Raw genomic sequence first — 13840 nt, forward strand, 5'->3', positions numbered from 1 at the left:
TGAATTCTATTATCTCCATTTCCTATTCATCAGCCTTTTGTAGCACCAGCACTTGTGATGGACAACAGTTATCCTATTGACGAGCTAATAGCATTCCTGTATTTACGGTGAATAAGGGTGCCTGTCAGGTCTGGGTTAGATATTGTTTAGAAATAGATTGTTGTGTTTCTTTCCTTGAGTACCTGAATGGTATATTTCACTAAAACACCAAAATGTATCCATCAAGGCTATCCCAGGATTTTTCATTGTTAATTTGAGCCTGCCGTCTACTGGTCTGTGTATTTGTTTGTTATGATTATTGTTTGATTTATATTATTCATCGAAGAAACCTGTGAAGGAAAGAGCTGACTTCAGACCAGTGTATTTCCCTGGTATCCATACTTACAAAATTAAACGGATCAATAAAAGGTTAAGGTTTAATCCCTGGAACACCCACCAGTCAATACAGGAAGTCACCCATTTGAGTGCCTTTTCTCTACATGGAACCATAATTCCCAGCAGCAGGCTTTGGGCAAGCCTCCTCACCGTCCCTCCTCTCCATCCATGGCTGCGCACTGATAATCCAGATGGCTACAGACTCAGCATCTGGCCTCTCAGGCAGCTTTTCTCTATTGTCCTGAGTCCTTATCACTCCGCACAATACTGGTGCTTCCTTGAAGCACAAAGCGTCAACTTGTTCCCATTCATCCTACAAAATATGAACTTTGAGCTCTGACACCGTAGAGTTAGATTTGAAGACACACTTGAAGGAAGACACTTCAAAAGTCCAAAATTGTGTATTACTGTGTCATGTGCCAAATTGTGTGTGCATCCCTGCCTGTGTCTGTTAGTTGGCTACATATCTTTGTGTTGTTTCGTTGCTAGTGGTTAAGTGGAAAATGTCTTTGAGTATACTGTATGTGTGTTGTTGCCGTTAGGTGCTGTAAATGGCTGATTGTGTTTTTATTAAAGAAATGAGCCGTTGTGAAATATGTTTATAGTCGTCCTGTGATAAAGTGCCTTTCAATTATAGGAAAACCGATTGTGCTTCCGTGGTGTGTGGTACCATCCCTGCTAGCCCACAGCTGCGGATTGATAATGTCACACACACACACACACATGTTCATTGCACAGCAGTTGTCTCATTGTTTCAAAAATGTAGATGACACAGTATGAGATAGAAACATAACTGTGCCTGTCTGGACTATTCGTGTTGTTGGCAGTCTTGATGGGTTTGAAAAGGTCATTGAACAAAGTGAACATAATGCTCTGACATTTAAAAGTGAGATAGGAGGGAAGATAATGATAATATTTTTGAAAACTCAAAATACAAAAAAATGGTCTTCTCACCTATTATCTAAATCTTTGTTTTGGACTTGGAAAATATTTGAATATCTGGTCAGACGTTTTGTTCTCACGCTTTAGTTTGATCTGCTGCCAGTGAGGCAGCTTGTGCTTGTTGACCTATCGGGGCTTTGTTGACAGACTTTCTGTTTTGAAACTGTAGCAGTGACTTGACTGCGCCTTGATCTAAAAATATATGACACTTCCTTAAACTCAGTGTATGCATTTAGAATGAAAAGCCTCCTTTGAGCTGTGAAAGGGATATTTATTTATTTATTTATTTTTACATATATTGTGAAGACGCAGCACATATTGGACAATGAACAGATCAGTACACTGTTTGTCAGTATAATCAGTCAAGGCTAAGATAACATTGGTCTCCCAGCTCCCTTTCACACAACACCCAGCCTTTTCTCTCTCCAACATGCTGGAACATTTTGACATTTTTTCTTTTTTATTATTTTTTTTTTTTACACAAGCCAAGATCGCCACCGAAAAAAGCACAGACTTGACATCATCACCACTTATCACAACAACCAGGCCTTTAATTTCACCCATGGTTCCCCTCTCTTCCACATTTTTCTTCTGAATAATTGACCTTTTACAGGTTTCAGCCATCTCTGGTCATCTTCTGCAGGCTAGGCAGGTATTAACTTCTCTTCCAGACCCCCAACCACACATCCGCACGCACAGATAAATGCACACAGTTCTCACTACATTAGCTGTTATTTTCCACAGGGACACTTGTGGCTTCAGGGTCCAGGTGTCTCTGGAACTGCTGACCCATGTTATCAACCTGCCTCAGCAGCCAGGCCTCCTCAGAATTAATCCTGACACCGTCACAGCAGACACCCCCACATCCCCCCCTACTCTCCCTCACACTGATGGCTCCCTCTCCAGGCGGCAAACCCATTCGGATCCTTGGCAGTCGGGACTCAGACACGCTCACCTGGCTACCCCCAGTCCCAAGAGATGCTCTTATCAATTGAAAAGGGGGAGAGAGTGACCGGGATTACAGCCAGTGCTGCGTTAATTATAAGCTTCTTTAATGAAGGGGAGGAAGGGGCTGGGAGGCCAAGTGGAACAGCCACACAAAACAAATCCGATTAACCAGAAACGTTTTTTTTTTTCCTCAGTCTCTCTTTCAAGCTCTCCATTCCTCTCATTCTGTCTTTTTTGGAATAATTTCCGAGCTCTGCTTCAGAAGGCAGGGACATTTGTTTTTGGTGTCTGGTTCTGCTCCAAATCCTCTTTTGCTCTACTTTGCAGAGGCTGTTGCCACTTCTGTAGGGGATGTAGTAACTTTACACTGACTAGGGATGAATTACCTGAAACATAACCAATTAAAATTCTCTGTAAGGAACATGAAAGATGTCCTTTAACCTGAAGCAACCTCTCCTGCTCTTTTTGTTTACCATGGAGACTTATCTGAGTCTTATTGAACATGTTCGCGCCAATAAAATAGAATTGTCTTATCATTTTGCAGCCATTGTCCCACTATTGTGCTGCACTAATTTGACATTCTGCGATATCCCTTTTCATGTCTTTAATAAATTATTTATGACGTGAGAAAAAAAACAAACTGAGAATTATCTGGCTAACACCACAATACTCTGTAGCTTTGTACCAGGCATCACATCAATTAATGTCATTTTCTTCTAAAAAGCTAAGGATTCGCTTTGAACAGGGGAATCATGTGAGTGAGCAAATGGGGCATAATATCTAGTGCAGCTATGAAATTAAACACCTTTTCATGCTGAAAGCTCTGACGCATGGAAACATTCTCTGGTAAACGTCAGGGTTGCTTAAAATTAGAGGATGTCAATTTATCTCCTCAAACAGTGTTTCTCTTTGACGGACTTGGGATCGTTTTTGATAAACATGAGGTTAAGCTGCAAACAACCACATGGTGCAGCAATTCTTTATCTGGATCAGGCAGGTTTGAGTAACATACAGCAGTGGACAGATTTGCCCAGTGTGAAAAAAAAAAAAAAAATATATATATATATATATATTTTTTTTTTTTTTTCCCCTTTCATCAGACTTAATTATTCACCAAGGAATATGGCGGCTCTCACCAGTTGTGGCTAAAATGAAAATGTGCCGAGGCGTAGTGAAGTAAAGATTGCTGTATTATTATTTAAAGTAACTAATTTGTTTAGATTCTCTGTCGCTCATCCATATTTAAACATCCTGGTGCCACCCTTTTTGCCTTTTTCAAATTTACTCTGTCTGATCATATTTGCTTCACAATTAATCAGTGCTATTCAGCAATCTGCCAAAGAAGCATGTGCTTTCTTCTTGCAGATGATTCAATTCGTAATAAACTTTTTCTAAGCATGCTCAAAGATGTCCCATTGTAGAAGGGTAAAAAGATTTAAGACCAAATCCCCCGACCCCCCACGATTTTCTGAAAAAGAAGATCTTCAGCAGTAGATGGCCGGCTCATTTAACCCATCTTTGTGTGGTGAGGATGGGTGTGCACCGCTGACTTTACGTTCCCTCCTGCCATTATTACTGCGGTGACCCTGTCAGCTTGCTTAACTAGCCGTACTACTCCATCTCCAACACATGGAGGCAGGCAGAAAAGAGGCATAGTATGTCCGGTAACACAACAATAAACATGCAGCTGATTGAGTTCACAACCCTGACTTCAGGAGCAGCAGCATGGGCTGACAGACTGTTAGAGGTGCTGGCCAAATGGAGATACCTCTCTCTTTCAGATACAACCACATACATCTTTACTGTCAAGGAAAGTCATTTCCAGGTTCAGGAAACATTGCACAGTATACGGCCCATTTCTAGTGATGGGCTGAGTTTGGTGTCTGTCCGCTGAGTTGACGGGGGGAGAGAAAAGGTTCATATCTCTGAATGCTACGAAGGCCACTCATGAAAAATGGAGTTAATTTTCAGACATTTCCCGAGGTTTGCGACATTGACAATTCAAATGCTTATCAAGGCCTAGGCTCTTTAACGTTTACCTTTCAAGAAAATAAATAAATAAATTACTTATAATAAAAGGAAACTCCTAATTTTTGTTGATGGCAATGTGCCAGAGATAGTTCACATCAATATCCATCCACACAAGTAGAATATAGAGGGTTTTTTTTATTTTTTTATTTTTTTAATTCGCATATTTAAAGAGATGAAGAATTATTCCATACAATATATGTGCAGTCAAGCACAAAGAGGATATGAGGCTAAATGCAATCTGAATGGATATTAAGCTGAGGTCTTCCTGTTAAAATAGATGTTGGTCGACATGTTGTAGATGTGTGAGGCGAGACCAAATTTGTGGTGATTGACCAGCGGACCAGAATGTTGTCCCCACAGACCCAATGCTAGGATAGTACATATGTGTGAGGCTGTTACATCACCTGAACATCCCAACAAAACCATGGAAAAACTATTTATTCTGTTTTTCGTTAAAGCTGCCAATGTGTTTTACAGTGGACAGCAGTAGTTATTATATTATCCAATACATGCAGGAAGCAACAGAAGGAAGCAAAACTGTGAACCACCCGCATCTTGACTTTAATAAAAGTCAAAAGTTGAGATTGAATAAAGATTAAATAAATTGCTTGTCCCAACCTGAAACTGCATGTTGGCAATTGATTTAGCTTCATCCGCCAGGAGCCACTTTCTTCCATCCTATTTGTTGGCCCTTACTTAGTTAGTTGCTGTCTGTAGAGGGAGAGGAGCAACTCCTCAGAGAACCTCATTTGAGCCACAACGAAATGGAAAGGAAAAGTACTTGAAACCCTTGGGAAATAAGGTCTGGGTCAGTGGGATATGGGGGTTTTCAGGTGCACGGTCAGTAAGGTCAATAAAGGAGCGGAGCTTAGAGCTGGGGTCGCTGAGAAAAGACGTCGGGGTGGATATGAGACAAAGACAAGAGGTGTTAATAGAATCACAGTTTTCTCTGGATGAGCTCGCAGAACTGGTTCAGCTGGAGGGTTGACAGGAAATCACTGAATTTCATAGAAGAGCAACCCTGAACTCCAGTTTTTGATACCACTGTGGGAATTTGATGCAGGCAAGGACAAATCCTGACTGTAAATCTTTTAATGCAATGTAAAATTCCTTCACAACAACCAACACTGCTCTAATACTACCTATCTACGTAACCGTTTTTTTCTCCCATCATTACCTAATAACATTTCATTTTACAATAACTGGCCGCAAAGCATTTGGGAATAAATTCAGCTGTAGTGGATGTTTATCTGAAAACGCTGTGGCCAAATTTCAGGAGAATATTTGAACATTCTTTGCTAAACTGCCATGTCTAAAGTCAACAGAGGACTTCTCCCCTACACAGACTGATGATCTTGTGAATAGCACTGAGGCCTCACTGTGTTCAAATCTTGATTCTGGGGGTCCTCTGAAAAAGAAAGTAATGAAACAGAGGAGGCTGGCACCTTGGTAAAGCCCTCAGCTTCGTGCCTTAAAGCAAACGTCACAAAAATTGGAAAGAAAATTGCGGTCCAGTAATGCAGATGAATTCCTCTTAGCCTGGAAAGAAAAGGTTAAAAACATATATAAAAAAAGCTCTTGGCATTGCCAGAAGCTCCTACTATTCAGTGTTGATAGAAGAAAACAAGAACAACCCCAGGTTTGTCTTCAGTACTGTAGCCAGGCTGACAGAGAGTCATAGCTCAGTGGAACCATTGATCCCTTTAGCTCTGAGCAGCGATGACTTTGTGGGCTTCTTTACTAATAAAATTGTGACAATCAGAGCCGAAATTCAAAAGATTTTAACTCCAACTGGCAGCAGTCATCTATCAAATGCAGCAGCGTCTCAATCAACTGTAACACCTGCTTGTACTCTGGAGCTGATCAATGTGATGTGTTATGTACCACAGCCTTCCAAGATTGCTGTTATTAAACCTCTCCTCCGAAGACCTAGTCTTGATCCAGATGTTTAGCTTATTATAGACCCATATCCGACTTCCTTTTCATCTCCATAATTCCTAAAAAAGTAGTTGCAAGCAACATCAGCATAGGAATGGCTTGTTTGAAGAGTTTCGGTCAGGTTTTAGAGTAAATCATACAGTGGCACAGAAACAGCACTGGTAAAAGTTACCAACAACATTGTAATGGCTTCAGACAAGGGTTAGATCTTAGTACTGCTTTGGACACCACCGAACAAAGTATTTTATTATAAAGGCTGAAACATGAATTTAGGCTGAAAGGAGCCGCACTAAGCTGGTTTAGATTTATCAGACAGATTTCACTTTATTCATCTTAACAATGACACCCACGAACTTCCGTTAATCATTGAGTTCCACAGGGTTCTGTCCTTGGACCAATCATTTTCACCCTATATATGCTTCCCTTAGGCAATATTATCTGGAAGCACAGCATCAGTTTTCACTGTTATACAGATGACACTCAGATCAGATTTCGGACCTGTCTTGCAGATATAAAGGCCTGGATGACTTGCAACTTTTCACTTCTGAAGTCAGAAAAAACTGAAGTAATTTTTCTTGACCCTAAGCAGCTCAGAGAAGCATCGTCTGATCATGTGACCACTCTGGATGGCCTCCAGTTCCACTGTTAGGAATCTTAGTCATTTTTGATTAAGACATGTGCTTTGTCCCTCATAAAAAACAAGTCAGTAGAACAGCCTTCTTTCACCTGCACAATATTTACAAAGCTCAGAAACGTCCTGTCTAATGAGAATGAAGAAAACTATTTCATACATTTGTTATCTTTAGATTAGTCTGCTGTAATTCATTATCAGGATGTCCCAACGATTCTCTGAAAAGCCTTCAGCTGATGACGCTGAGGACACTGCTGCATGAATATTAACAGGAAGTAGAAACAGAGATCACATTTCTCCTCCTGTGCCACCTTCTCTTCATTGGCTCCCAGTAAAATACAGAATAATATTTAAAACCCTTCTCCGAACGTAGAAACCTCTTAAAGACCAAGCTCCATCATATCTCAGAGAGCTCAGAGCTCCTCGTTGTCCCAGGAGGTCACTTCACTCTCTGGATGGTTTACAGTACTTGTGGTTCCTGGAGTCCCCAGAGTAAATCTGCAAACGTTTTTATGTGACAAATCCTACTGTCAAAAACTTAAGGTTTCATTAGTCTTTTTCTTTTTGTTATGCTGCTATTGGCCTGGAGTGCTGGTGGTTGCACTGAGCCCCCCACCTCTCTCTCGCCCCCATTCATGTACATTACAGCATTAACTTTTCTTCCCCTCGTCTTTGTTTTGTCCCTCCTGTCCTCTCTCTTCCTGTCCCCGTGCTACAGCTGCTGAATCATCTCTGCTTCATGTTCCCGCTCATTACCTGCTGCTGCAAGAGTTACCTTCAGTTATCGTTACACACTAATACTCACTTCCCATTGTAAACTCTTCTTCTTCTCCCCCTCTGCTCATATTTACTTCACATTTAGTGCTACCAGGTTGCAATCACTGTATGTTTTATTTGTATTCTCCATGGCATCCTCTCTCCTGTTCCCGTGCTCTCCCCATCCCTTTACCAAGCCCCCATCCTCTCCTTCACACTCACCCTCACTGCCTCTGCTTCTCTCTCTGCCCTCCCAATCTCTCCCTCTTTCAACCGAGCTAGTCGAGGCAGATGGTTGCCCTCCCTGAACCGGGTTCTGCCTTAGGTTTCAGCCTCAAATACTTGCTCTTGAAGGGATAAGTTGGGTGTCTTTAACAACTCCATAAAGAATTTGGTCCAGAACTTCTCTATGTGTAAAGTGCCTTAATGTAACCTTGTTATGATTTGGCGCTATATAAATGTATTTGATTTGATTTGTAGATGATGTCATCCCTCCCCTTTATAACTGCAGCATGCCTAAATATAGCAGACTTAATCCTTGTTTACAGAAATTTTCAGAATTGGATTAGAAATCACAGCAAAGTTGTGTATCTTTAGCCTGCCTGCATCTCCATGTCTGTAGCTTTTAGCATCACTCTGCCATGTGAGATAGCAATCAGTAAGGTGTCTTGTGAAAACCATGCAATCTTGACACCGTCACTGCGTAAACAGTCAGACACTCTGCGGCAGTATCAGATGTTTATACGAGTGTCTCTTTCTTTTTTTGCTTTTTTTTTTTTTTTTCCCCCTCTCCTACCTCAGACCCTGTGTCCCGGGCTGACTGCAGTGCTAACCCCACAAGGAACATCAGTGGGTGGGTACTTGACTGAAACACCACCAGGGAATTAACACCAGTCAGTGCCGCTGGAGGTGTGACACAGTCCCAGCCCTCTACACACTGATTCACGCAGGATTAAGCCACTGCATGATGCTTCAGGCGGAAGGTCTGGCACAGCTGATTTACCGTTCCTGTCAGGCTTAACGTCTTTGGAGGCCTCCTCTTCCCTGTTCCTGTCTTCTGTGGGGGGAAAAAAAAAAATTGTGAAAAGCATCTGCCGCTGCACCAACCAGAATACCCAAAGGGATGATTGGCAGTCATCTTGCTCAGGTACACTTTATATTGTAAATCATGTAGTGACAGGTACAGTGTACTAAAGTGTGGTTGCAGTTTGAGTTGTAGTTGTTCTGACTAAGGTAATGCATTGCTAAACCCCCAAACCGCATCGCTAAATTCTGTTTCACCACATATATGATACACTGCTTGATCCTGGAACTCCCCCTTCAGATATTTGCTTTCAATTAGTTTTTGGCAGAAGTCATTTGTTGTTTACTCACAGTGAAAAGCCCAAAGAGATTCAACCTTGAGGAAATGAAGTCAGTGCATTATATCTCATGGAGCTGTCACCATCTGTTCCACAAAAGTGAGATGCTGTCTTTCTTTCCTTTCTGTAAAAGAATAATGTGCATTGTGTTAAAAGAATGGAAACAGACAATAATGTACTTAAACGTAAATGCGTATAGTGACCGATAAATGCAGCTGCTCTCGTAAGCCCATGATTAAAGGAACACAAACAAAACTGTGTTTTGCGTCACATTTCTGACAACTCTGTCACGGTCATCCCTGCCAGTGAAAACATCTGCAAAAACCAGCTCATTTGGATGAGGATGGCTTTCTGTGTTTATATTTCCAAACCCAATCAAAAGCCGTTATATGCACCACAACGTGGAGAGAATACATGCAGCTGTTCAAAACCGTATACACTGGATGTCGTAGACAAAGACGAGCACAGCGATATAGGCAGGAATCTAAGCCGAGAATGTGAAGAGAGACTTAGCAGGTTGGCAACATAATTGCGTGGAAATTCAGGAAAAGAGGGGAGCATCTCTGGTAAACGGGCTGGCTTCAAATGCCTTTGTTTCCACTCCAGACAGAGCTCGGGGTTTGGCTTATTTAAAGAGAGGACCAGGAATCTCTTGTTGATTGTTCAGAGCCTTGGCACACCAAATTAGCTTTTGACATTCATTTGGAAAGATCCAATCAAACATTAATTATTGTGACCACCTGTGAAAGGGAAGGCTGCAGAGTGTTGCTCATCTGTTCCCTTATGATAGCTGCAGGGTCCTCGCTCTAAATCCGGCGAGAGAGCCCCAAATGATGACCACAGGAGACAGTAGGACAGATTGCATTCCATCAGATTGTTGAGTATCTAATAGGATGCACAGCAGCATCTGAGCCACGCTGCTGTTTGCCAGAATTTCAGTGGCCACTGAGAGCCTGGCATGGTTCCTTTGACCCAGATATTTAGCAGCTTAAGAGCTTTTCTTTTTTTCTTTAAAGATTTCTGGGATAGCCAGTCTTCCTCCACCGGCAGCCTCACACTTCTACCGACTGTATGATGCAACGGTCACTTACCCTGATAGAACTGATGAAAGGCAACCACGCATCTGCCTTTTTTCCGAACATGCAGAACACAAGGAAAATCTTGCACGTATGGTTATTTGTCTACAAAAAAAACAAAAAAAAAAAAACAATGCTAGGATGCCTCGGGCTCATGCTTTTTTTTTTTTTTTGCAGTTTTTTTCTGTTCAAGACAATGTTTTCCAATCAGTTGTGGCATGTTCTGTGAGCCTATGGAGACCGCTGCTTGTCCCATGAATAGTCAAATTAGACTGGCTGGAGGGAGGATGTAATGTGGGTGCAGTCAGGTATGGCTTCAAGCGCAGCACAGCCCGAGAGGTTGGCTGGTAATCAGCAGCCAGAGGTGTCTAATTGGCATATGGCTGCATAAGTGCCAGACTACTCTGCTCATTCACCCGGACAAAATATATTTTCTGGCCAACAAATATGTGAGACAAAGGCAGCTTTATTAACAAACAACATGCATGCTCCCCAAAGTGGATGAGTTCTGTAAAACAGGAGAGTTATCGCTATCAATATTCTTTGTTCTGACAGACTTTGAATATTCCACACCTGCTCTGGTGCAGCAAGTGTGAAATCTGTACTGCAAATTGGTAGTGAGCGCAAATACAAACAAGAGCTGTATGTTGAAACCCCCCCCCCCCCCCCCCCCCTCCAAATGTTGTGCTGGCTCTGTGTTACAGAGCTCTTATGACACAAAAGAGACCACAACCCTTTTCACTATAGAATAACACATCAAACTGAAAAATTGGACAGTCCATCAAAAACTGGGCATCTGGCATCGCACTTCTGGGCACAAAGCCATCTCCACCCTTGCAATTCATTCTCGTTAAACAAAATTTGCCCCCTCCAAAACACAGCTAATTCTGCAAAGTCTAAATTTGATTTCCCTGAATGAAATCAGGCAATGCTAATTCAGAGCTCACCATGTGTAAATAATCTCACATCTCAAATGCCTGCTCAGAAGTTAATCTACCATCAGATTCTATATGATGGTAATCAAGATGAAATGTGGTAGTAAAGCTGCTGCTTCACAGTGATCTGCAGCGTTTGAAAAAACAAGTACTAAAAATATATTGTCACACTGTCATAATGCAGATGCAAAAAAATTTAACAGAGGCATAACATTCAAACACACCTTTATCTTGACAATTAGATGCTGACTTCAAAAAAATGTCTGTTCCCAACTTGTGAGGCCTCAAAAGAACTCTAACTTTGAATAAGCTTGTTCACCTTTTCACTTCTTCAGTCATCTTTTCATCTTTTATGTACTCCACGCTTCATGTTTTTAATTTTACACCAAATTGTTTGCGACAATTACAAGTTTGGTGTGGATCATTAAGTGTTTTTGCATCATCCTCCGTGATCGCAAGGTGACAAACTGCAGGGAGCGCCGTGTGAGACGATAATAATAACAAATCGCACAATACCCGAGTGCTACAGTGTAGCAAAATTTGTTTCTGGAAAAGGAATCGCCGCGGTTCTAAACGCAAAACAACAGTCTCTCAAAGCATCAGGTGTTACAAATTCAATTCCATATTCATTAATTTTGCTGTTCATGCAACACAATTAGAGGCCAAGTGAATCCAGGACTAATCCCCAATACTCCTAGGACATGAATCACAGTCGCAGCAGATAGGAACAAATAAGCTTCAATAAAAAGGTATTAATACCGTGTATTATTCCAAGCTTAAAGTCTTCCTTCCTTTCAATACATTTTTTCCACATGTACCCTGGGAGGCTGCAATGTTCAAGCCTCTCTGACTAATTATTTTTGGTCTATGTGGGAGAAGAGGCTGGCATGGTGTCACATTGCATTTGTGTGCTGGATTAAAGAAAGAAGAAGATGAAGGAGGAGAAAAAAGAAAAGAGAAAGAGTGAAGCGCTACTGCAGCATTCTGCTGAGAGACAGTGACACTGAATGTCATGTTTCTGGGACATGTTTTTAGCCTCAGCCATCTGAAACCTTCACATTTTCTCCTTTTCTGCGGGGCTTCACAGAGCCATTTTTTCCCGCGGCTCACCTCTCCATGAGCGAGTTACTGATGAACCTCATTCTTCCCACAGGAGTAAGAGAGGAAGCTATGGGCCGGACTATGATTCTGGACTATGACTCTGTGGTCATTGCCTGGATGCGGCGAGCTGGGAACTACCTCGGCCTCTTCCTCCTCTTGTCCCTGCTTTCTATTCTAGCCCACTCAGACGTTGTGTTCTCTCAGGATCATCACTTCTCGTGGAAAGCAGGTAAAATATTTACTTATTCCTTTTTACAATAAATGTGTGTGTGATATTAAACTAACACATATTGATTTTTTTTAATGGTATATTTTCTGTCTTGCCATTCCAATGTTAGGATTTTAACAGAGCAGACCTTTTTGGACTTGTGAAGGTTCATGCACCAGGATGTGGTGCATGTGTGAGCCCCCACGCATCCATTCCCATAAACAGACCTGCTACAAACACCGCCGTTACACTGTTGTGCTACATTGTGCAGTATTCATTCATTCACTGATTCATCTTCAGCCTCTTATCCATTTCTGGGTCGCAGGCGGTGCTGGAGCCAATCCCAGCTCACACTGGGTGAGGGCGGGGTCACCCTGAAAAGGTCACCAGTCCATCACAGGGCCAACACACAGAGACAGACAGAGACCAACAACCACTCACACTCACACTCAGACCTACAGACAATTTAGGGTCACCAGTTAACCCGAACATGATGTCTTTGGACAGGCAAAGACCTTGGAACCGAACCCATGACCTTCGTATGTGGTGGGTGGTGTGGGGCAACAGTGCTAACCACTATGCCGCCGTGTTGCCTTGTGTAGTATTCATGTACATTCATTTTCAGCACAACTATTTCTGTCGGGGGAGTAATCCTCCTCTTTCTGACACACATTGTTTGGGAACATAAACCTCGAGCTGCTGTAGGACATCATCATGCCATCAAGCCAGCACAGCGAGGTGGTTAGCATAACAATACCTTGTTTCTGATGGAGTATGAATCCCCGGCCCAGTGCAGACAAGCAGGGCTAGGATTTTTACCGGGATTATCTGTGTGCTGCGGAAATCCTAATGAGACAATTGTTGTACAGTAAATAATCATGTTATATCATGTGCTGCCGTGGATTTATGGAGCCAGATACAGCTTTTGACGTGGTTTTCACTAACAGCAGGTACACATTGTATTCTCCTGTGACCAGTGAGTCGATTAGTGAGTTTTTCTGCTGAGTTTTGTACATGTTACAAAAATCATGCTCACACCTTCTGTATTTTCATACAAAAATCATGTCGGGAACGAAGCGCAGTGAATCCTTAGGAAAACTGTTTTCAAATCGGATCTTCCCTTGTAAAACTAATTCTAAGGTAATCTTTCACTTCATCCTCCACTTGCTTCACAGAATTCATTTGAAAATGATATTTCCCTGGCAGTTTTAGGAGGAAAACATGGCCTCCCGTCACAAAAGCCCCTCTCGCTGTGTGATTAGCACTTTCATTTATCACTCTGTGGTTGGGTAATGACACTGCCCAAGTGATAAAGAGATTGATTAATTTCACTTGAAAGAGCGTATGTTCAAAAGGGATGGAACTGGGACTCCAAAGGTGAGGATTTGACATCCTTGCAGGGCTAAAATAGCTTATATGTTGGTGCTTAGCAGGAGATAAAACTTGCTTGAAAAACACTAATGGGAATCTTAAATTTCAGACACTTTAGCTTTGAATATATCAGCCAAGTGTAAGTTCACCTCTAGGGAAACCCAAGG

General features: G+C 42.0%; 1 protein-coding gene across 1 annotated transcript in view; it reads left to right on the forward strand.

Moving 5' to 3' along the window:
* Positions 1 to 13840, forward strand: part of thsd7ba (thrombospondin, type I, domain containing 7Ba) — a 184093-nt gene that overhangs the window by 56546 nt on the left and 113707 nt on the right. The window contains exon 4 of the mRNA XM_029530839.1: positions 12147 to 12323. Within this exon, the coding sequence (XP_029386699.1) occupies positions 12147 to 12323 (177 nt within the window). The remainder of the gene's footprint in view (positions 1 to 12146; positions 12324 to 13840) is intronic.

This window comes from Echeneis naucrates, chromosome 21, assembly GCF_900963305.1.
Source record: "Echeneis naucrates chromosome 21, fEcheNa1.1, whole genome shotgun sequence".
NCBI lineage: Eukaryota > Metazoa > Chordata > Actinopteri > Carangiformes > Echeneidae > Echeneis > Echeneis naucrates.